Below are 24,374 nucleotides of genomic sequence, written 5' to 3'. Positions count from 1 at the left end.
TGGTTGTGCCCAGGGAGCAGCAGCTGCTCACTGTTGGCAGAGGCCAGTACAGGAATATATTTGTTTTTAGGTGACTTGAAAGCACAGGATATAAGTATGCTGGGAGACCTGCTGAACTAAAAATAATCTTGAACAAATGAGTTTTCCAGTTGGGAGGGAGTGAATTCAGTGGGGAAAGCTGAATGTTGCAATATTTAAATAGACTTTTTCAGCCTCTGGAGTGGAGCCCACTGGGCAGCAGTTCTGGAGAACCATCCTCGGGCTTGTGGGAGTCGTGTGTTGGGTAAGAGTCGGTGTTGTGCGGTTGGAAATAGAAAACCAGTGCTGTTGCTGTTGTGCAGAGAGACAGTTACCACGTATTTAACACAACCCTAACCTGCAAGAACCGTGAACTGAGCGCTCAACTCTTCACTGGTTATTATGGCCTTAAACACGGCAGTGCACATGCACAGCACTGCTGGTGCACGTGGAGAAATAGGGAGCAGCTGGAGAGGCAGCAGAGGAGAGTAGCAAGAGTAGTCAGACATCCAGGGAATAGGACATCAGAGGACAAATTGAAAAGATGGACTTTACAGAGGAGGAGGCTGAGAAGGAAAATCAGAATTGCTCAGGTATGTGAGAAGCTGCCAGAACATGTCAGTGTCTGTTCTTCATGTCCATGGAAGGTGGAGCAAGGAACTTAAATTTCAGAAGGAAAGATTCTCATTAGGTGCTGTGGAAATCCTTTGGAATGTTAGTGGAGCACTGATGCGGGTCCCTCCAAAGGGTAGGGAGCAGGGAGCAGAGCTTACAGAACAGGTTAAACCTGCATCTGGCAAAACTGACCTCGGAGAAATTGCTCCTTGCTAGGGACAGAAGGGTGACCTGGAGAGATCCTCTCCCATTGTGCTTTTCTGGGCTTTGAAGACTGAGCTGTTGATGCCGAAATATCTATTTAAAAAGTGGTTTGCTTCTTTTCCCCCTGGTGGATAGAGAAGTTAGCATTTCATAAAACTGCCAGCAGGATTAAAAAACTCACAATGTAAGCAAAAAAACATAAAGGGCTTGCCTGACTTCATCAGAGTTTACTGAACAGGGAAGTGACGGGGGAAGAGTGTGAGGCTGCACAATTGTTCCCCTGGAAATCCCAGGAGGGGGGTACAGGTATATCTGAAGTTGCTTTGTCAGCTTCTCCGGTGGGTGACTGAAAGGACTGCCGGCTCTGAGAGAGGATTTGGAGATGGTGAAACCCCCGAGTGGCAGCTCAGCAGTGCTCTGAGTGGCTCTGCAGAGGCTCTTTGCTCTTGGCGGCTGGGGTTACAGAGGCAGTGCGGGGTGAGCTGTAATTCAGGCTGCAGTGGGGCAGAACCCCAACTTCATGAGAAGGACATGAGAACGAGACTTTGTGTGTGCGAGCCCAGCTAAGGAAAATGCAGTTTTCCTAAACCTGCTTAACATAGGCTGTAGTTTTTGGAAGGAATGAGCAGTCCAAGCAGAGCAGGTTTGGCTTCAGGAATCAAGCAGAGAGCTGTGGCTTTTCTGAGGTGCCACGCGTCTTTATCCGCTGCAGTGGGCTCTGCCTCCAGGGAAGGCAATGTCAAGAAAACTAAAGTTTTGGTGAACGTACCTGACTTGAATTTGGACTGAAAACTGTTGTGCAACCTGGACTGTAGCACCGCGGGATGAGGTTTTTAATTTATTTATTGTTACTTAGAACAAAGCTTGCTAGTTCAGAGCTGTCTGCCAGGCTGTGTAAGAAGGTGACTTCTCTTGATCAAAGTGTGGTGACAGATGGAGTTTCCCAAGGCTTCTTAATTTCAGAAATGCAAATGCTGATTTTTATTTTCTTCCTTTTCTTTTCCCCTTTCAAACACCTTTGAATTCTTGAGTATTCTGTGCCTGCATGAGTGAGGAACAGCTTGGAAACCAGAATAAATGAGAGGGTGTTTTCCATATCTGTCAGCTGGGGGAATGCAGTAACTCTGTACTTCTGTTAATAAAAGCATTAAAGCAAATCTGTAGGAAGGAGTAAAACTGGTAAAAGTAAGTATATTTCCCCATCTCTTGTGAAGCTTTGCAGAAGCCTCAGTGCTGCAGAATATAAAGAATGACTTTTAGTCACACAGGGTTTGTGTATTGTCTTAGACGTGGTAGTAATGAATGTCCATGTTGCCTTCCTGTACAAAAGGGAAGCACGGATGGGCACCAAATATATTCTTGGGTGTTCTGTTTTGTATGAAATGGAGATCATTTTTGGCTTTTATGTGTATAAAATAGCCTAAGATTTTTTTCAACATGAATCTTGTGAGACAAAAATGTCTGAGTAAATAGTAAGTGTTGGCTTTCCTCCGCAAACGTTGTGAAGCTCGGTTTAACTATTTTTGAAATTATTCTTTGCTAGGATTTTCAGAGATTGGCTCCAGACTCTTCTGAGTTGAGGAACTGTTAGTAGCAAAAAAAATATTTTGCTTCACATTTTATTTGCTGCCTTTTATTTTTAAAATGCTTCACACCAAATTGTTTTTCTGCCAAGATGATCGTGACCACTTCTGTAGCTGTCAGGATCAGATTGTCATGAGTAGCTTTTAGGGTCACTGCTGGAAGAAATGAGTCTGTTGGGTTTCTTGAGTCTTGCAGCTTCTGCTGGGATCTAGTTCAGCCTGCAGGTGATTCCAGCCCATGGGCAGGACTGAGTCTTCCTTTGGAGGTGTTCTGTTCATGAAATCACTCCTTTGAACTGCAGGGAATTGCTTTGTAGTAAAAATGAATAATATTCTGCCCACTTCTGGTAATGTGCAGAAGGTTGTTGGCTCATAATGGGGCACACCAGCTCAGTGGCAGCCAGGCTGTGCCACCAAGGATGCTGTTATGGGAAACCACAGAATAATTCTGTTGTAGTGTTTGGCTTTTTGAGCATTCTGCTTGTTTAAGGAAATAGCAAAAAAACCCACAAAAAACAAAACACCAAAAGGAAAAAAAGAAGACAGTTCTACTACATAAAATGGTACTTAGAGAACTGCAAGTCAGTGTTTGTATGAAGTGTGGAAGACTGACATTATTACTGGTAGTATTCTTTTTTAAGGAATCTGTTGTGCAAGATTTTCTTGCCGGAGAATTTGTATGGCATCCCTGTTTAGCACAGAAAACTGGCAATTTTGTGTGCACTTTGTCCAGTGGAATATTCCAAAGTTGATTGTGTGATTAGGAGGATAAAGTGGGACAGAGTAACCTAACACTGCATCACATCTGGTGCTCTTATTGGTAGGGAACCAAAAGTCCCATTGCTTCCAGCTGCCTTTAGCAGGAAAAGAGAGATTCCTTCAGGTGAGGCTCTGCTGAGACAAACAGCTACCCTGCCTGGTAAAGGTCAGGGAAATCAGGGTGATGGAGCTGTGTTCCGTGGGACAAAAAGTTTGGCAGCTGAAGACCTCATTGTTTATGCAATAGAAATGAATCTAAGAAATTGAGAAAACATCAGCACTCCCAAGGAAATCTCGCTGGTTGATCCCTGAGGTGGTTCCAATTCAGCTTTGATTCCTGCATCGTTGGTAGGGTTTGTGTTTATTGTGGTCTGAAGGAGGAGTCACACACTTCTGCATGGGAAAATAGGGAAAATAATCCTGAAAAAGACATGGCGGTGTCTCTGACTGTGGAAAACCGCGTCCATGTGCTGATGTGCTGTTGCAGGGATGTGCAGCAGAGGTTCCCTGTGCTGCTCTGCACAGGGGGCAGTGCCCAGCCCTGCCTGGGGGAGGTCACTGCCTTCCCCATGGATAAGGGAAAGTTTGGGCTCTTTGGCAGGAGATCTGACCAAGTGAGCTCTTTAAAGCTGTAGAGTGAGTTTGGCATCTGCCATCCATCCAAAGGGAGTGTTTAACAGTGCAAAAATCCTCCACCATTTTGATAGTGAGACAGTTTCAACCATCCTTACCCATTTTGGAGGAAGGCTGAAATGGATTTTTTTCAAACAAAATAGAAGTTCAGTAAAGCAGATGTTACTATTTATCCAGTGTTTAACATTTTAAGTTATAGTAGGAATGTTGTGTGCTGCCACTTAAGACCTAAATCATTTGTTTATTTTGAGCGTTATTCCCAGGCTGGGGAAACTTCAACCTTTGTACCTTAAATATTCTTTGAAATTTAATCAGCTTGAAATTCCTAATGAGCACTAGTTTCATGTTCCCCTGAGAACTGCATTCTTCCTACACAGAAATAATTCAGATCACCACTTGCCTTCCTGCAGTTTTCTTATAAATCTTTCTAATCTCATACCCAGGAAGGTTGGAGTTTTCTTCATTTTATCATTTGCTGACTGTTTTTTTTTAATAAGGCAAGCTCCACTTTCAGAGGTCAGTCAAAGTACCAAAAATGTTTAATTTTATGCCTTGTACAAAGAAGGGAAGTGATTGAACCAGAAAGGAATGTCAGAAGAAGTCTGGATGCAGTGGAAAAAAGCACTGCCACCACTGGTTCTTCTGAAGTAGATAGTGGATGCATATAACTGTTCCTGTGACTGGAGAGTCCTGCCAGGAAGATGCATTGTGTCTGGATAGTTTTATTCCAGAAGAATGTAGCTGGAAATAAGGCAGATGATTTAATGGCTCCAAGGCATGATGGCTTTGTACATTATCTGTGTATTTTATGAATTATTCCTAAAATGGAATTCAAGTTGAGCCTTTTTTAATAAATCAAAGTCAAATACACATTTTAAAGCGCTTTGTGTGATAAACTCCATGAAAGAAACACTTTAAATAGTTTTTAAATACTTTCTACAATGATTTGGCAAATCCTTTCTCTGCAGCTCTCTAGTTTTACACTTGGTTGTCAGTTTTTCGTGCCCAGGGAGGCAGATGGAGAGTTCCCTGGGTGGTGGCACCGGAGCGCTCTGGCCCAGCAGCTTTGCAGTGCTCATGGTCTTCGGGCACAGCTGGGGGACAGGCCCGTGGGGGGATGTGGCATCTCCTGCCCTCAGCCCACTGCAGCGCAGTATTCCAGAGGCCCTTCTGTCACACAGCGCCAGGCTCAGCTTTGCCCTCTGTGTCTGGGGTCATGGGGCAAAGGGCTGCTGATGCCCGGTCCCACACTGCCTGCAGGGTGAACTGCTGGGACAACTGCTACATTTTATGTCAATGTTTTAAAATGGTTCATGTTTTGCTGTTGCTGTTTTGGGTTTTTATCAGAAATTCAGCCAGGTCTTTGTGCAGGTGGGTTTCGGTGTTGACTTGGTCCTTGTGATAATGTGCTACTCCCATTTTTGTTCTTGATTTTTGCCAAGGAACTGAGCTTGCTTTTCATTTGTCAAGTGATCAGAACTTGAGTACGGAACTAAAACTGACTCAGAATTAGTCTCGTGTCCCTTTCATTCATAGAAACTAATGATCACTTACTCAAAGTAAACGGTTAAATATCATATCTTACTTACGATCTGAAGCGTTATTTTAATTAAAAAAAGATCAGAGCTTAACATAGTTCCTTACCCCAAACAAAAAGGAAGAAGGGAAACTTCCATGAGCTCTTCTTTGTGCTTAAAACTGGTTTGTTTGTCTCCCACAGGTACTTGGGCGATGTTTCTTGACAGTGATGCAGGTCCACTTCCAATTCCTGTCACAAGCTTTGCAGAAAGTCCAGCCAGTGGCACACTCCTGCTTTGCTGAAGCTGTAGCTCAGGAGAGGAAGAACGTTAGTGGGACTGGAGCCTCAAATATAAGCCCCACAAATGAGCTGGAAGATGCAATAAGATCATGGAGAGGAGCAGCAGAGGTATGGAGGTCTTGCTGTAAGCACAGTAGATTTAGGGAAACCTAAAGTCAGCCTGGGTGTCCTAACAAAGGAGGAAAACAACCTGATTTTAAAGACGTGCTGAATTTGAAGGGGGGAGCATGGCACAGTTGGTTTTCAGACACTAAAACCCATTTTCCTCACGTGATGATTGCAGTGTCTTTGCCCTCTGTGAAGTTTCCTTTGCAATAGGGTTGTACACAAGGAGCACACAAGCAGTGCAAACAGATTTTTGTTATTAGTGTTCAAATTACCAGTGTTCAAAAAGGGCAGACAGAGGGAATTAAAAATAAAAACCTCAATGAGGCTTTGTGAAAACTGAGAAGAATCTTGATGAAAAATAATCTAGATAATGGCTATTTCTCTCAAATTTTGAGCACAAATTCCGTTCTATACTTTTAAATCTTTGTGGTAGTGTTTAAAACTGTTGTCTTCATGCTGTTAAGCTTGATGTTGCTTGATCCATCCATTGTTGGAGTGTGACCCATGTTACTTAAACGTGCCACTCTCTGGACGTGTACTTTCCCAAACACCTGTCACCTGTGGAATCCTTACTTTGCCAGCCAAACCAGTACTTTATAAAAATGTTCAGTTTTATGAGGTTTTCTGCTTTCCCTGGCACTATTGAAGTCTGGAGGCCGATAGATCAGACTGGATTCAGACGCAGAGTGTATGTTTTCCCTAAATGCAGATGTCTTGGAGCATGTACTTTTGCCAGTCTCATTTGGCTCACATGGCTTGTTAGTCATCCTGACTGGAAATCTTGTCAAGGTCTCCATTTATGACTAACATCTGCAAGGTACAGATGAGCTACATGCATGCTGAGGGATTATGTGTGATTTTTACTGCAGCATAAATCTATTTCATTGGATAAAATGGGGATTTGGGAGTGCTTTAGGTGTATGACAGATAATTGTAACAGGTCTGATCCTGGTATAGCTGTACTTCTTTGGCATAAAAGTAGTTAATTTTCATGTGTAATATACTTAGCTTCTTAAAACTACTACAATTTCTAGAAATGCCCTGCAATTGCTATCAAAATTTGTTTAAACTGTGGTTAAAATTAAATTTGACTTCACAGAATCGACGACCTTAACTTTTACCTTTTGAGCAACCCACTTCACCTATTTCTGTTTTTCAGAAATGCAAAACCTGTATTTCAAAGTAGTTTTATACAAGTTTTATACTAATCAAATCCTGTATTAAACATACGTGGGGAAGAGAGAGATAAAATACAGATTCTCCATAGTTCCAAAATCACAATAGAAGAAACTTCTCACTTTTTTATGATTGACTGAAATAATGGATTCGGAGTATTTGTGTGGGGTATTAGGATAGCATAAGAAAAATATGTGGTTTCTAAATAAATAAAATCTCTCTCTCATAATTGTAGATATATTAATATAAATAATTCTGATAGAAGGGGGATTTGAAATACTGAAGTCTGTGCCAGTTTTTACTTTGGAGTGGAAGGCAATCCATTGTTTTCCTGGAGGATCAGCCTCTCTGGCAGGAGCACACTGCTGCTTCAGAGTGAAGTTTAAGGTGATACTTTGTCAGTAGCTCAAAACTGGTTTTGCTCTTTGAGATTTACTTTGGGAAATGCAGTAATTCTGTACATGGGGTGAGCCCATGTCTGTCCCCTGGCTGTAGTAGCAGAACCCTCAGTTGGGACATCCTGCTTTACATCAAGACTCCTTCCTAGACTGGAAAACAAACTCACATCTATTTGCTTTACCCTGCTCAGTGATGTAGGATTTTACAGCTCAAAGCAGATATTTGGCTTATTTCTTGTTTTTCAAAATCGTATTACACAAAGCTATTTTCTTGCTGTGCTAAGTTGATCTTAGCATTGTGTGGCTCCTCTCCAATTGCACCACGGTAATCACCCGTAACTTCACGAAATGTATCATCCTGTGAGCACGGGAGTGCTTGTACACGTGATGTAACATATTTTCTGTTTACGTTGGAGTTGTGAGTCCGTCCTCAGGTAACCACAGCCGTGGTGTGGTCTGTGCAACAGGATCCCTGGTCCTGAGAGGGAGCTGAAATAGTAACAGCAAACAATGCTGGGCCCAAGTACTGGCCAACACCCATGTGCTGCCCAGGTTACGTCAGAGTTCTGCTGCCAAAGCAGCACTAGAAGTTGAGTAAGTTATAATAAAGTCTCCTCCAGGTCCTTTCCCCCACGTGCTGCTTCTCATCTCCTGTAGAAGGTTTTAAAGTCTGTGGGCTTTTTTCTTCTTTTCTGAAATTTAATTAAGTCTGACCTGGTTTAATGCTGACCCTCCTCACCCTGGATTTTTATTTTACATTCCAGGCCACATCTCGACTGCGAGAAAGAGGCTGTGATGGATGTTTGGCAGGAATTGAAGTTCAGCAACTTTTCTGCTCACAGAGTGTGGCCATCCCTGAACATCAACTCAAAGAGCTAAACATGAAAATTGACAGTGCTTTGCAGGTGGTTTTTCAAGTCTGCTGCTTTCATGTGCATGTAGTACAGTCAGTGGGTCAAGGAGTGAAATAGGGAAGGAGTGTGTTCCTGCAGAATTGTGTGCCACAGAGCTCAGAGGTATTTGGGAATAACAGCTTTGGAATCTTTCATGATAAATGCGTGTATGGCATAGAACTGAATGGGGCAAATCCTTGTACCAATCCCTGTCTGTACCCAGACACAGTGACTGTGTGCTTGCTTCCTTGCTGATACAGCTGTGCTATCTCAACTTTTTGTTTAATGTCAGGCTTACAAAGTGGCTCTGGAGAGCTTGGGTCATTGTGAATATGCAATGAAGGCTGGCTTCCACTTGAACCCAAAAGCAATTGAAGCAAGTCTTCAGGTAGGATCTGCTAAACGTGACCTCTTTCATCCCTCCTCACCTTGAAAATGGGTCCTTGAAATACACAAACATTTGGCCCCATATTAGGATTTTCTAGTGTATTTGTGTCTTGTTTGATCTGTTCCCCTGTACTTCAGGGCTGTTGCAGTGAAGCTGAAGCCCAGCAAACAGGAAGGAGACAGACTCCACCTCAGCCCATTCAGTGTGAGCTGCCCACTGTCCCTGTCCAGATCGGATCCCATTTTCTGAAAGGAATCTCCTTCAATGAGTCTGCAGCAGAAAACCTGAAGCTGAAAACGGTACTATCTCCTAATTAACCACAGAAGTAAAGATGGGGGGAGATAGAGTAGAATAAATTAAAATGTAGAGAACAGTAGTAATAGAAGTTCCATGCTAAACCTGTGTTTAGAAGTGTTTTTTCCAGCCTGGCTTCCTGTGGAAACACGATGTTGATAACGTTGTAGCCATGTTTCTGATAACATTTTGACCACCTGAGCAATTTTGATCCAATCTGAGAGAAGCACAGGCATGGAGAATTTTGAAAATAGATGTGTTAGGTATGAAGAAGTACAGAGGAAAGTGAGCCCTTAAAGATTCCTCAGCCAGGTGATGCATGTCAGAGCCTTCATCTTCTTACGTGCCCACATAAGTCAGCCCAGCCTGGTGCTAAGGGAGGTACTTGAAAAAAATGCTTTGTAACAGAGCTCCTTTTGATGTCACCTTCCAAACTGTAATAAATTGTTTGAAAGAGTTTTTAAAAAGAGTTTTAAATTATGGAGAAGTTAATTGTAGTTTCAGTATAAACAAATGGAAAATATATCTATTCAGAAGTAATTTGGGCAATTTTAATCAGCACTTCCACTTTTTTTTTAAATAAACCCAGTTCCTTGCTCCTGAAAGAGTTGCAATAATAAGTTGCTCAAAATGATGCTTTTCTGTTGTTTTTTGCAGTGCTTTCTGTAGTTTTGATTTTGACTGGTTTGCAAGAATATAAGCAGAAATGCTGCTTATGACTTTGGAGCAGTATTGTGTTCCAAACAGCAGAGACAATCTTCTGTCTTTCTGTTCTGCAGTGGAACTCTCCTAGTTATATAAGACTGTTCAGAGGTTGCAGACATTATAGCTGTTCGAAAAGCATGTAGAACAATGACAGTCTGGAAGCATTGGTGGTAGCATTTGTGGCTCATGTGTTGGGTAGGACAGAGTGTTTATTATTTTTCCAGCACACAATGCTGCAGTTGATCAAGGAAGCCGGATGCCATAATGGACTCACACCCCGCGACGACTCTCCCGTGACTGAAGTACTGAACCAGGTCTGCCCTTCCACGTGGAGAGGAGCCTGCAAAACTGCTGTGCAGCTGTTGTTTGGCCAGGCTGGACTGGTAGGTGACTACCCACAGTCTTAGGAAAACAAAGGTTATGTAAACGCCCTGAAGAGAAACTAGATATTTTGGAGTTTAGAAATTAATTTCCAATGTCTTACTCTGTCTTACTCTGTTTTTAGTGCTGCAGTTAAGTTGATTTCTGGGCAAAATGTGTCCTTGTAGAATGGGAGTCTGTAGGTGGTGTCTGTAGTTGACAGGAACAGAAGAATGCACCAGGTGCTTCCTGGTCTCCGCTTCAAGAGAGGACGCAAGAAATTTCTACTTCATAGAGAAACAGAAGTATTTTCAAATCTATAGATGACAATGTTAAAAAAACCTAAACAGACACAAACACACATCTACCCCTCTCTGAGATTAGCTTGGAAACCTGCCATTTTTTTCATTTCCTCTCTGCTTTGATTGGAAGCTGAGTTTCCTGCCCGGCATAAACCAGCAAGTCTCTGCACCAAATAATGCTGCCTGACATCTCCAGCAGAAGACAGAACAATTAAATGCCTTGCTGTAGACATAGGTGTTCTTGAGAGGAAGAAAACCAGTGGAATTTAGAGTATCTAAGCAGCTGACAAAACCAGATGTTTGGAACATACTCTGATAAGAAAATGCATTTGTGCTCCTATGACTATTTACTGCAATCTCTGCACTTAGTGAAGTGTTTGTGCATGACGCGTAGGTTTTCTGGACTACTGTGAGTAGGGGAAAAGGCTGCACTTTCAGCACAGGAAAGAAATGCAAGGATAAAGGTGCACTCTAGCCTGTGATGGTTTTGTCAAGTATTCTTTGAATTGTCTTTAATCTACAGTGAGTTCAATGCTTCTTGCTGATTCATTGCTGATTCCTTGTTCAAGGTGATGAGAGACCATCAGGGCTTCGTAATTAATTTGTGATTAAAGGACCCAAATAGCTGCATGTTTTGTAAATCTGTTCTTCAGATAAATCACACAGCTGGTTAGGTGACCTAGACCTTCCAACCTAGCAAATTAAACCATGTGCTTTTGGTACTGTTAAAAGGTTCTCCAGTAATGTTGAATGATAAATTGGAGATGATGAATTCGCCAGATATTTCCACTTTAGCATCCCTTTGATATTAGATATCTGATCTTAGATATTCCCTTAATATTAAATACCTGCTAGAGAAGTAGGTTGAAATTATACTGGAATTCAGCTGACTATTCATATAATGGCAGCCTAAAATCAGAGGTGCAGACCATCACTGTTGTAACAGCAGTGCACTTGCTGTCAGTCCTTACCTCACTGAGATACAGGGATTGAAAGGTAGGAGGTGGTACTGCTTTGTCTGAAAAGTTTCACAGGGAGGCATAAGAAGGTGGTGTCTTTGCAGGGACAGAGAAATTGTGGAATAGTAGGATTTATCAAATTTCTACTTAGGTGTTTTGAAGGAAAACGTTTTAAATCTTAATAAATACGAGGAGGACTGGATATGGTTAAATGGGATTGTGTCTTCAGCTGCCACAGTGTTGTGGTAGGATGCTGGGAGTCAGCAGCGAGGTCCAGGAAATGAGGCTGAGGAGGAAGGAGTTTCTCAGCAGCCCTATGGGAGTGTGCTGTAATCCAGGAGCCGTTTGTGGCTCCTGAGTGTCTGGATGAGGAGTGCCTGGGAGGATGCTGCACCTTCCACCATTTCCTTTCCAGGGGGTTTCAGTGTTGTGCACACCCAAGTCCTGCCCCGAGGAGGTTTGAGGAGTGGCAGGAGGCACATTTGAACTCAGGAATCTGGAAATCTGGTGTCCCCCAGTCTAGACAGAACGAGTTAGACCTGCTGGTAATTGAAGCACTGACATTGTTCAAGTTTGTCATCGCTTTTGGAGAGTGTCAGCATAAAACATACACATTCTCCCAAATGACACTGCTGAGCTATAGAGTTTTACTTGTGTTGAATCCTGAATGTCTCCAAAGATTTCTGCATGAACATCAGGTTCTGAAGGTAGCAGGCTTCACCCTTCAAAGACACATAATGAGCTGTGCACATGACAGAAGACCTGCAAGCCTGCTCTCCTTCGTTCTCACTTTGATTTGTCACAGTTTAGGGGGATATGAGGGTTGAGGTTTTTCTTTATAAACTGTGTGCCATTGTTTTTCACAACATTCAATTATGCTTCTATGTAGCTTCGTGCAGTGACAAGAAATTGTAATTTGGGTCTTTAAAGAGTTCTTTGGGTAGAAGGGAGAGAGGAAGCACCTGTAAAACAAGAACAATGGATGTCTGAGGTACAGGAAGCTGTTCTCTAAGCACCACCAGGCGGGGAGGGAGGATGTGTTTATTTTAAGTTTATTTTGTGAAGAAGGCAGATAAGTGAATCATGGCACAGCATTACGCAGGCTTTGGCGTAACTGTTTTTAGATAGTAGGCTGTCTGCATTCATTCAGAATTGTGTGTGGATCTGTATCTTAAATGTGGATCCTAATCTTAAATTCGAAAAAGCATTACTTGACAGTCTCGGTGTTTTTAAGCTATTTTGCCATGTGCCTTTTAAGAAGCTACTTAAGTGTGGAAAGCACAATGACTTGTGACTTAGTTTGCTTGTTTTAATAAAAATAACATACATTCAGAGGATGAGAGGAAATAAAACTTTCAATTGATCCCATGTAAAGAGATTGACACCATGTAAAGAGGTTAACAGATAAAACTTTTTTTTTCTTTTTTTTGTGTACTAGTAGATCTTTCCATAGCAAACACCAACATGCATTACAGGAGCACTAAATCCCCTAGTAAAGTTTAAATCCCAGATGTCCTGATTCTGACAGATGCTGAGAAATGTAAGGCTTTTTGCAAAGGGAAGAAATGGAGGTTTGTCCTTGGGGAGGAACATCCCAATAAAGCCTGGACCATGGGCACCAACCATGCACCACAACCAGAACCTGACCCAGGTCTGCACAAGAGTTTCACCTCTGACTTTGTCTGAGGTGCAGACTGTATTTTTCTTGGGAGTTGAGAACAATCACTCCTGAGTTCATTTCTCCTTATTACAGTTACAAATGCAATAGGAATGAATTGTAGATTACCAACTTCAATAAAATGGAAATGTACAAACACCAAGAAAAGAGTACTGGAATTGCCCTGTTACTAAACGAGAGGTATTTTCATGGGTGGATGATAGTGTGGCCTTTTGTCACCATGCTTAGACATGTTTAGAACTGAATGAACCTGGGCAAATGCTTAGAGTCAACTGAAAGAAAAAGAAGGCCTTGAGCTAAAATATTTGGAAAGTGGGAAATAATTATTTTCAAGTATTATTTGATGGTTTTGTGAAAAGTGAGAGAGGAGAAACTCAGCACTATGTTCCGCATTTTTTCATAACCAGTAACAGACAACCAGTTGGAAACAGGACCACCGTAGGTTAGGTGATGGCAACAAAGTCAATAATGTCCCTTGAGGCTTATTTATACCAGAGGACTTTTGCCATTTCAAGGATAAATGGTACAGCTAATCTGCTAGTCACTGAAGCAAGAACTGCTGACTGCTGCCAAAAAGCTGCTGTTTCAGCATGACCAAAATAGGAAATTATGGAAATGATCAAAAAGGCCAACCCACGCAGACCGGACAACAACAGAAAGCACGAACCAAATATGGAACTTAGCATCACTAAATTTAAGGTTAAATGGAGCTGAAGTGAATCCATTCCTTTTCCGTTGTCTAAAAAGAGAGGTTCATGACACAGGGTTGATTTTCAAGACTTTCTTCCATATGTCTTCATGATGTCTCAGAGTCCAACAAACTAAACAGTCACTTTTCTTCTCTTCCTTTAATCTGGAATTAATAGTAGTGGAGTTTCATTAGGTAGAATAGAGAAATATTGGTGTGGAATTTTATAGCCTTAAAAGTGGGAGGTGTATGTTAGGAATTGTGAAGGGTTTCTGGCTGAATCTTACTTGTCTATATCACACCATGCACTACAGTTATATTATTTAAAACGTTTTGCTGAGTAGGTGTTTGGGAGCTCTTAAAGTAGTAACTGTGCTAAACTTCTCAAAAATAAGGGCTGTTGTGTGGGGCCACTGAGAACTACCAGCAGGGAGCTAGAGCAGCTGCTAAGGACACAGTGATGCATTACTACAGGATGTAACTGAGAAGAACTAAAATACAGGTTTCTGTACTAAACTAATTTTATATTAAAATAGAAATAAATTTACAATGATTTTGTGGCTTGGTTTGGTTTTATTTGGGATTTTTTTTATACCTGTAGCATGACTGGGAGGTGAGATTATTAGTTTAACTCTGGGGGTGATAAAACAACTAGTGCTTAAAATATTTTCCCTTTTATTCTATTTGCTAGGTGGTTGTGGACACGGCACAGATTGAAAATAAAGAAGCCTATGCTCCTCAGATAAGTTTAGAAGGATCAAGAATTGTGGTGCAAGTTCCATCAACTTGGTAAATAAAAATACTGTGTTGCAGATTGTGACTGAAATATATGGGGAACATTGTTGCAGTACAAATGGAAGAGAGAATGTACACAGTTATGGTGCAGCTTCCTTAAGTTCCTCTGTCTGGACTGGTTGAACGCCTCCGTTCCTGATGGGCTGTACTTCAGCTGCCTCTGTAGGAGGCAAGGCAAGAGAGGCAGTGCTGGGGCACCGAGACTTGAAAATGTAAAAACTTGATGATAAAAGAGAAGGTTGCAAAACTAACAATCTACCAGTACTCCTGTTAGGCTCCACCCAGGCAGGTCCCAGCTGTAGCCCAGGAAGGCCGAGAATGGGCTGCGTTATGTGAGAGCCTTTGCTCTTTCTTCACTGGGCTGTTGTTTAAGTGCTGTCGGGAGCCATGGACCTCTGGGCCCCATGAGATGCTCTTCCTAGTTTGGGTGACTGCCTAGCAAAGAATGGTTGATGTGTACTTGGTGAGGATTTCTTCCCGTTCAAAGCAGTGGGAACAGGAAGCAATGGCAGCACTTGTCTCTAACTCGGAAGGAGTCAGTGTTAGGAATTTCAGTACAACACATTTGATTCACTTGACTCCTTACGGAGGCAGCCTGCTCCTAGCGGTGCCGCTGGCACGCCCAGAAGGAGGAGTGTCCCGGTGCTGTTTCCTGGGGGAAGGAAGGCAGGCAGGAAGGAGTGTCCCGGCGCTGTTTCGGGAGAGAAGCAGGGACAGGAGGAGGGAGTGTCCCGGTGCTGTTTCCTGGGGGAAGGCAGGCAGGCAGGAAGGAGTGTCCCGGCGCTGTTTCGGGAGAGAAGCAGGGACAGGAGGAGGGAGTGTCCCGGTGCTGTTTCCTGGGGGAAGGCAGGCAGGCAGGAAGGAGTGTCCCGGCGCTGTTTCGGGAGAGAAGCGGGGACAGCAGGAGGGAGTGTCCCGGCGCTGTTTCGGGAGAGAAGCGGGGACAGCAGGAGGGAGTGTCCCGGTGCTCCCGGACGGTCCCCGCTGCCGGGGGCAGCGCCGCCTGCTGGCGCTCGGCGGTACCGCGCCCCCCCGCAGACAAACGTCCCAAGGCCGCAGGGTCCCGGCTCGGGGACATCTTCCCCGCGCTGTTGGGTGTGCGGAGTGGTCTCCGCACGCACCCTGCCAGGCTCAGACTCTCGGCATGTGCTGGGTTGTGTCAGGCTCTTGCCGCATTCCAGGAAGTGGGTGTTGTGTGTTTGGTGTTTGTTGCTGCCGTGCCTGAACTGTGCCTGCTAAAGAGCTCTTGTCAGTGAGGACTCCAATAGAACCTCCCAGTTAGATTGGCTCTGTGTGCCACAGCAGGCAGAGAGTGCTCAGGCTCCAGCCCAGGAACCCCATGGCATTCCCGTGTTGTTCTGCTGGAGCGCAGCAATTGTATTCTCACTGATATGGTACAATTGTTTAGTGTAAAAAATAAGCATTTTGATTTCTAATTTAAACTTAATGATGACAGGTGTCTGAAAGAAGATCCAGCAACAATGTCTTTGCTACAGAGGAGTCTGGATCCGGAGAAGACTTTGGGGCTGGTAGATGTGCTCTATACTGCTGTGTTTGATATACACAGGTGGAAGGAAGGAAGGTACATCTCTTTTCTAGTTCAAACTAAGCTGTTCTTGTTGAATAATCTGTGCTGAGGGATTTGATAGCGCCAGCTCATTAGAAGGGGAAAACAGGAGTCAAACTGAGAGTGAGACATTGTTAATCCCCACAGATACCTTCTGGGTACATTCCAAGATATAGGAGACTGCTTAAAACCAAACCAGCAGCATATTCAAGGGTAAAAAACTATTTGCTTCTCTCTTACAAAAATACTTGATTTATATTAAATTGGTCTCTATTTAGGTCTTGAAGCACAACTAAAATTTAAGGAATGGAAAGTATTACAAATACGAGGAATAGTTTGCTTTTAAGAAGTAGCTGGTGGACTGGCAGTCTTTGGTGTTGTTTCTTTCTTATTATTGAAATACACGTCTTCCCCCAAAGTACAAACTCGGTTATGTATTAGGTGGTTTGATATAGGTGTTTTTTTGTTGATGCAGGGAGCAAGCTTTGCCTTGTATTCAGATCCAGTTACAGCGTGAAATCTCAGACTTTGGGAGCCAAGTTGACATGCCCTCGGGGAATGGAAGCAAATCTTCAGGGGGTCTGCAAAAGACATTCTCAAAACTGACTTCACGGTTTACAAAAAAAACTTCCTGCACCAGTGCAAGTAACACAGGAAGTTACTCAATCCCCAATACACCTTCCAAAAATGTCTTCATAAGTTCCAGCTCAGAGGAGAAAGCTAAAATGCCCACTAACATGGACGCACGGTTGCAGAACATCCTGAACATTGGTAACTTCCCTCGGAGCGCAGATGCCCTGCAGCCAGTTCAGAGCACAAACAACCAGCTCGTCAATGGGTTTCTAGTGGAAAGACGGGACAGCTTCTTCAAACCAGATGATGGCAAGGATGACAAAGGTATGAATTTACCAACTGACCAAGAAATGCAGGATGTTATAGATTTCTTGTCTGGTTTTAACATGGGCAAATCCCAGCAGACTTCTCCGATGGTGAAAAGAAGGAACTCTGTTGCATCCTCTACAGCAACAGAACAGAAGTCAGGAGCAGTTCAACAGCAGCCACAGTCTGTGTCTCACACCCCACTGCATCCTCCTCAGCAAGGCTTGTCCCAGCAGCAGTCCCAAAAGCAGCAGCAGCAAATGCAGTATTATCAACACTTGCTTCAACCTATTGGACCACAGCAACGCGTACCTGCCAAATGGCTCAGTAATTCTTCACAGCAGCAAGCCCCGGCTGTTGGAGCTGGATTGTCTCATATAAATCAGTGGAATAATCCTGGTTTTTCAGACTTAAGCTCTGATTTGTACAGCTTGGGTCTTGTGAGCAGCTATATGGACAATATGATGGCAGAGATGTTAGGACAGAAACCACAAGGACCTAGAAACAACACATGGCCAAATCGTGACCAAACTGATGGAGTGTTTGGGATGTTGGGAGAGATCCTGCCTTTTGACCCTGCAGGTGTGTGTCTTTTCCTTTATTATGGTTTTTGTAAGGGTCCTTTGCAAAAGAATACTGTGAAATATTGCTGGCAGTATTTCTCCGTGCTGCCCACCAGATGTAAGGGTGTTGACCAATGCAAGCAGGGGTATGTGTGTGTGCTTGTTTGCTTTTTTAACAGAAGGTGACCTGCAAGCATGGGAACTTGTCCCTTGTTTCTTATCCCAGTTGTAGTACTCTGACCTTTCCTATATGGAACACAGCAGAGTACTGAAAAGATACTTAGAGATGATGTTCCTCCTATTCATAGTTTGTAAAATTGTTTAAAATCAAGCTCTTGAGCTCAGGTATGTTCCTTGTCCTCGAAATTATTCCTCCTGCTCTTTACCAGTCTTGTAACTGGGAGATACAGACAGGTTGCATCTTTACCATATGCCCATGTTATCCATTGCTCCCCAATTCCCTGGGAGTCATACTGGTTCCTGTTCCACAGCTGGTTCTGCAATGAAAAGTTTGGATGTCAAAGGATTAGAGACTAAAGAGCCAAGTCCATGAGGTTTGCCACATGTGTCTGGACCACCAGTAAATTGTAAATATAGATGAATTATTCATTCTCAGATATGAAATGAGATAAAATTTGAGAGTCATAAACAAATAGCTACAGACCAAGAAATTGACTGTGGAACTTAAGAGATGAACGTTTGATCCCCATGTGGGCCATTGGCTTGAGAGCTGGACTTTGATGATCCTTGTGCGTCTCTTCTACCTCAGAATATTCTGTGATTGTGTGATTCTGATGGTAGTATTAAGAACAATTTACACAGCTGCTACCTTGTAAATGTAACTTCTGTTGGCCTGGAACACAGCTGCAGGAATGTTGTAGTGTGCATTTATGGCAACCGCCTGGAGGGAGGAGCACGAGAACAGGGAAACCCTTTATCAAAGTAGAGCTCAGTTTCCCGTGCTCATTTGCACTTGTCTGTGTTTGGAATGTGTAGGCGTCTCGAACCAGCTCCTTTGACTCATAATTATGATAGTTATTTTGTCAGCTTAGTTGATAAATTAGTGGAGTTTCTGTGGCAAAAATAGCCACCATAGTTATGCTGTTGCTTAATAACTCCAAGTCTGAATTAGCATCATCTTACCTAAACATACTTAGGGTATAGACTTAAGGATTATCACAGCCTCTAAGGAAGGACAAAATTATTTGCAGCAAGCACTAAATTCATGTGTGTGTAGGGAAAAGAAAGCAGGTATGCAAAGGACATTCTCAGCATTCTGAATTCTTACATTCCTGTAGTATTTTCCTTTTGCTCTACATAAAAGGACTTGTTTTGTTCCATTTGATGAATATCAAGGATGGAGACAGTGGTACTTGGGGAAGGTGCCTTACTCAAGTTCCATAAATGGTGCTCAGTGGATTAAGATACACACTTCTGCAGTTGTAGTGATAAGTAAACAGTATTTTTCATGGATCTGGCATTTAAAAAACCAAAACCAAACAAAAATCCTTCCAACTGAATACCTCTCCACTAGAAAGACCTTTTCTTCACAGAACTTGCCAGGTTGAGCTGTGGTGTAGAAATTCTCATTTTAAGATTTAGTGTAGTACAAAAAGCTGTAAAACAGAAAACAGTTTTTCATTTCCAGGCTTTCCTGGAATTGTACATTTATCCTTTGAAATAAAACACATTACTTACTTTTTTGATAAATACTTTCAGAGTCTGAAAATAACGTCTCTCTTCAGATGCAAAACTGCTGATTAAGAATTTATAAAATTGAAATTCTTGGCTTTTCATGTTGAAGGCCTAACTAGTCCCAACAATGTATTTTGTGGTATTTTAATCATTGCTAAGAACTTGATGAAGGAATGCTGCAATAAGAACTAGCAGAAGGAATGCTGGCAACTCCAATTTTTTTGGAGTAAAAAAACTGATAAACTGTTCACCTCATGTTTTCAGTGAAGTAGAAATTAACACAAGCTTCTATTTTGAATGTACCAGCACTTTAGAACTTAATGCTGTCCACAGGTAAAAAAAGCCTGGATGTCCTTCAGAATCCATCTAGACTCTATTCTTAGATCTGAGGAACTGCCTGGCTTCCAGCCTTATCTTAAATAGACATGAAGATATTTCAGAGGGAGAACAAGCACTAGAGGGGATGTTTTGTTCCTAGATGGCTCTCAGATAGCCCTTGCTCAATAAAGGAGGCAGAGAAACAAAGTTTTCTTCACTGTCTTTTTAATTTGTATCTAACAAAACACCGAGGAGGTCTTTTCTGATGTGTCAAATGAGAACAAGGAAACGTATCTTCTAAATGCGGTATTCAGTGTAGGGAGCCATCAAATGAAAGAGATTTCTGCTTTGTGAACTGTGCAAGACTGTTGGATGTTCTTCAGTCTTCACTCAATCTCAAACTGAGACTGGCAAGCCAGCAGCTCAGTACTTCCCACTGCAATTACTGTGCATGTAGGCTAGACATTTTCCATAAAAACAGATTGCCAAGTTTTTTCTCAGGGAAGAAAAATGGCAAAAGAAAGAGAAGCTATGGAAACTCAGTTACAGTGACTCATTATCAGCAGTCTTTTGAATACAGCAATTGCTTGCCTCTGATCAGTGGAGCATTTGAAACGCTTTTGGATTAATGCTTTTGCAGTGTCTCCTCAAGACCGTGCTTATTCCTTATTGGATGCTTGGGACACAAAAAGCATGTTGACAATGGAAGAATTTTTAAATTACTGGTTTTTTTCTGTAAATATAATTCTTATTCTGAAATATTTTGTAGGTCAGGATCAGAATGTTTTCAGAATTGTCTCATCCTTGTAGGAAGGAGGCAGTTTTGGTGCTCTGTGTTCTAGTATGATCCCTCTGAGATTCTCATTTCCCAAGTAAGCAGGATCACAACATAGCTGGAAATCATGTTGCACTCTGGTATCAACCACAGTAACTGTTCTGCCCTTTTTCACTTGCGTGGATAAATGTCCAGACAGTGTCCATTTCATCACTGTCTGCTGATGGATATTGGACCTTTCAGCCTAGACACGATCATAGTACAAACACAATTTCCCTGATGGAATGCAAGGGGCAGGTGTACTTCCATGTAATAATTCTTACCCACCATGGATGCTGTGCATCTCATCTTTGTAAAACATTTCTTGTTCAGTGTTCTTGGCTGCTCCATGAAGACCTATCCAGTGCTGGCTGCCATTTATCATCAGGGAGGGAATTACTTTGTTGTGGGGTATGGTCAAAGCTAAAGGATTGAAAGTGCAGCAGAAATGACTGAGTGTCAGCAATGGACTTGTCGGTTTCTTTCATTCAGTTGGCTCTGATCCAGAGTTTGCCCGCTATGTTGCTGGGGTGAACCAGGCTATGCAACAGAAGAGGCAAGCACAGCATGTCCGTCGTCCGAGCACCACGCGTGGCAACTGGCCTCTTCCTGATGATCCTCATAAAACCTGGCCCTTTCCCGAGTATTTCACAGAGGGGTAAGACACTGGACAGGCTGTGTATGTTTTTTATTGTGTAAGTTTATTTTGCACCCAGACTTGGCACAATGTGGGAATACTGGGTGTTTTTTCAGTTGCTGCTGCATCCCTGAAAGCTGCACTTCACTGTTAAGAGTGAGCGATGTGTGCCCTGCCTGCTTTGCTGATCCCCAGGCAGTGACATGCTTGATGTCATCTTTGGAGTGGTATAGATACTGATTGTCACTCCAACAGAGGAAATAAGGAATCTATAGCACAGATGTATTCAGGACAGTTTTCTCTGAGCCTTTTGAAAACAGCTTTAAGACCTAATTTTCATGAAAAGTGATGCTGTCAAAGTTGTGGTGCCTGACTGAATTCAGTTTTCCAGATTTTAGCCACTTAATCTTTCTAATAAAAGGCAGGTATATCTCACAGCAGGTTCATTTTTTAATCTCTCCCAATTCATAACTATTTACTACGTAAGTAGTGTTCCAAGATTCTCTGTCCATTTGTCCTTAATGTAAGAGCTGTGACTCTCTAGTGCAAAACCAGTAGGATAGATATGTGTTCTAGCTCAGTTTTGCAGTGAAAAAGTCGAGTACTTAGTGATTCCAAACCCAAGTATCACTTGTTTCTCCTTCCTGGAGAGGAGAGGTACTTGATTGATATTATTATTTTAGTAAAATATATATAAAGAGGTTGTAACAGACAGAGCAGTTGATGTGACAACTCAGAATTAGTGGAAGTATTTTTATTACTGGTGTATTTTACCAAGTACTGACATTTTGTGCTCTGAGGTATCACCTGTGACAAAGATTCGGCACAACTGTGGCACAGAGTCTAGACCAGGCACTGTAAACACAAGCACTAATACAACTTTCTGTCTTGCAGCGATGTGACAAACAGCTGGTCTGGTACACAGGGAGACTCTGCCAGCTCAAGTGATGAGACCTCCTCAGCTAATGGAGACAGTTTGTTCTCCATGTTCTCAGGGCCAGACCTTGTTGCTGCTGTAAAGCAGAGGAGGTGAGCAAAATGAACAGAAATATACCACTTTGTAAGATTCCTTTTGTTTATATATAATTTCAGTTGAGTAGCCAGAGGAAGGAAGCTCCTGCCAGTGAGACAAATCTCCCCAAACGTGACTTTGTGTACTATACTGATGGTGGGGACTGGGGATTCCCAGAGTGAGTTGTATTAGCAGCTTTCTCCTTGTACAAACCAGCACCCGTGCAAACGGCCGGCTGTTCAGTGAGGGTCAGTATGGCTAGAAAAGATGTGATGCTGTCCCTCTTCCATCAGAGTCTCCACTTCTGGGGCTGTCTGAGATCCTCACTGGTTTTGCAGAGTGGCTGGCTGCAGCTGGGCCGTGCCTGGCGTGGTGTGTCATTTCTGGCCCCAGCTGCAGCCCCGTGGCCCTGGGGAGAAGCTGCCACTAACCTGGCGTGGACTTGTGTCACCTCGGCTGCTGCTGCCCTTGTGGGAGTGGGAAATGCACACAGGCCTGCTTAGTCCTCTGTTGCTCACATAGGAAGAGGAGGCCAAATTGCCTTTGTAAATAATTTCAGTGTGGAAAAACTAAGCCAGGATTTTCAGCTACCAACAGTCCACTTCTATCAATAGTGTGAATTACAGCAATTCTGCTTTTTTAAAGGGCTGGAGGCTCGGTGTCTTTGGAGCCTCAGTGATTCCACAGCAGAGGGTAGTTAGAACAGTAGTAATAAAAGGCACAAGATGAAGCATAAGTATCAACCCAATTCCAGTCTGGGACTGTTCTCTCAAACTATTTCTCGGTCTTTTCTAAAAATGAAGTAAGTGGCCAGATATTCTGGCTTTGTTTACAGTCACTGAGTAATCTGGAGTCAATACATAGATACAAGATTGTCTATCTGCTTTTTTAGTGAATGGAAAAAAAAAAAAAAAGTCAGTGCCAGTTTCTCACAGATTCTACCTGGATAGCTATTTTTGTATGCGTTATTAGAAAGGAATAATAGCAGCTATTTTCTGAATCTTTACACTCTGCCAAAACTTTATAGTGAGGGAACAAAAATTGAGCTTCAATGAATGTTAAATTGAAATTAATAGGAGAGAGCCATCTCATAAATAGTCACAAAAAGCAGTAATTACTTGTATTTTTTAAAAAAAGCAGCAGGGAAGGAAAACAAACACATAAGGGTGACCTAACATGCCAAGCCAGTAGATAGCTGGAGATGGATCATGGAGCATGAAGAAAAGCCTGTGGTTTATGCAGTGCCCTAAAGAGCAGAAGGAAGTTTCCAAAGGGGGTGCTTCATTGACCAAAAACCTCAGCTGAAGTAACAGTCCTAGTGTCTCTTGTTACTTGTAGGAAGAACAGTGTTCTCTAGGTGAGGGCCTGACCACACCAGAGCTAAAGCTGGGCAGTCAGAGGAGGCGGAAGGGTTGAGTGTGCTAAAGCTGACCTGCGAAGGGCTGCTTACCCCTGGGAGCCTGATTGGAGCACGCTGATTGGGTGTTTTACAGAAAGGATGAAATAAAAGATTCTGCTTTAATCTAAAGCCATGTCCTTAATCGCTCCCCTAAAAAAAAACCCCACAAAAACAAACAACAAAACAAAGCCAACCAAAAAAACCCACACCCCAACAAAAAAACCCCAAACACCCCAACCAACCAAATAAAACAAAACCAAACCCAAAACCGACAAATAAAAAAGACCAAAAAACTTACGAAAAAAAATCTTACAGAATTTACCTGTGGTCAAGGACTTCTATTTGATAACTAGGTGTTAGGTCACAAATTAAAACTGAAGGTAGAACATTTTTCTTCAGTAAAATTACTGTGCTTCAGCAGATGTCTCACTTGTTCAACCGTTCTTTTGTGTTACCTGTAAGCTTATTTCACAAAAGATACTTTAAAAAACCAAAAGAAACCCAGCCACAAGAGCAGGTAACAGAAGAAAAGCCACAATTTCTGGCAGATTTCTTGAAAGTGGGCAAAAGTATATCCCAGCTTCTTTTCACCTCTCCAAAATTTTGAAGCTGTGGCTCCAAAAACTACTGCCTTGTCACGTCCCTGACAGTTTCTGTTGCTTTTACCTGTACTGAACAAAAAATACATGAAACCAGATGTTTCTGAAAACACATGCACTGAAAACAGTACTGTAGGCTGCCTGATCTGTGCCAGTGGCAGATTAATGAGGATGACTCATTTAAAACCAAAAAGTAAATGTCTCTCTGTTTCTGGGCAGAAAACACAGCAGTGGTGAGCAGGAACCCAGCACGCTGCCATCGCCTCCTCTTCTCTCTGCAGCAGACGACCGCAGTCAGGTGAGCTCAGCGTGGCTTTGCTTAGTCTTTTCTCCTGCTGCCATTTGGGGGTAGGTCTGCATGAGGCAGTCAACTGGAAAAGCATCTGCATCTCCAGATTGCTTACTTCAGTGAAAACCTAAACCATCTGCACATAAGTAGCATGAGATGCTTTTGTCAAAGTCACCAAGCTTAATATATTAAAATTGGAAGTCACTTTTTCCCTTTTAGTGGGGTCA

The 24,374-nt window shown here is 42.6% G+C and overlaps 1 protein-coding gene across 6 annotated transcripts in view; it reads left to right on the top strand.

Moving 5' to 3' along the window:
• The window catches only part of GARRE1 (granule associated Rac and RHOG effector 1), a 58,545-nt gene that overhangs the window by 30,562 nt on the left and 3,609 nt on the right, over positions 1-24,374 (top strand). For all 6 annotated transcript variants that reach the window (XM_066194930.1, XM_066194935.1, XM_066194932.1 and 3 more), the window contains 11 exons: positions 5,533-5,739; positions 8,078-8,218; positions 8,499-8,594; positions 8,732-8,893; positions 9,818-9,976; positions 14,272-14,369; positions 15,832-15,957; positions 16,418-17,403; positions 20,704-20,869; positions 21,743-21,877; positions 24,078-24,156. In XM_066194930.1, the coding sequence (XP_066051027.1) occupies positions 5,533-5,739; positions 8,078-8,218; positions 8,499-8,594; positions 8,732-8,893; positions 9,818-9,976; positions 14,272-14,369; positions 15,832-15,957; positions 16,418-17,403; positions 20,704-20,869; positions 21,743-21,877; positions 24,078-24,156 (2,355 nt within the window). The remainder of the gene's footprint in view (positions 1-5,532; positions 5,740-8,077; positions 8,219-8,498; positions 8,595-8,731; positions 8,894-9,817; positions 9,977-14,271; positions 14,370-15,831; positions 15,958-16,417; positions 17,404-20,703; positions 20,870-21,742; positions 21,878-24,077; positions 24,157-24,374) is intronic.

The sequence above is a fragment of the Chamaea fasciata genome, unplaced genomic scaffold (assembly GCF_029207755.1).
Source record: "Chamaea fasciata isolate MVZ Bird 193981 ecotype frontalis unplaced genomic scaffold, bChaFas1.0.hap1 SCAF_12, whole genome shotgun sequence".
NCBI lineage: Eukaryota > Metazoa > Chordata > Aves > Passeriformes > Sylviidae > Chamaea > Chamaea fasciata.
Note: the sequence above shows the minus strand (reverse complement) of the source record. Positions and strands in the feature narration are given on the sequence as shown.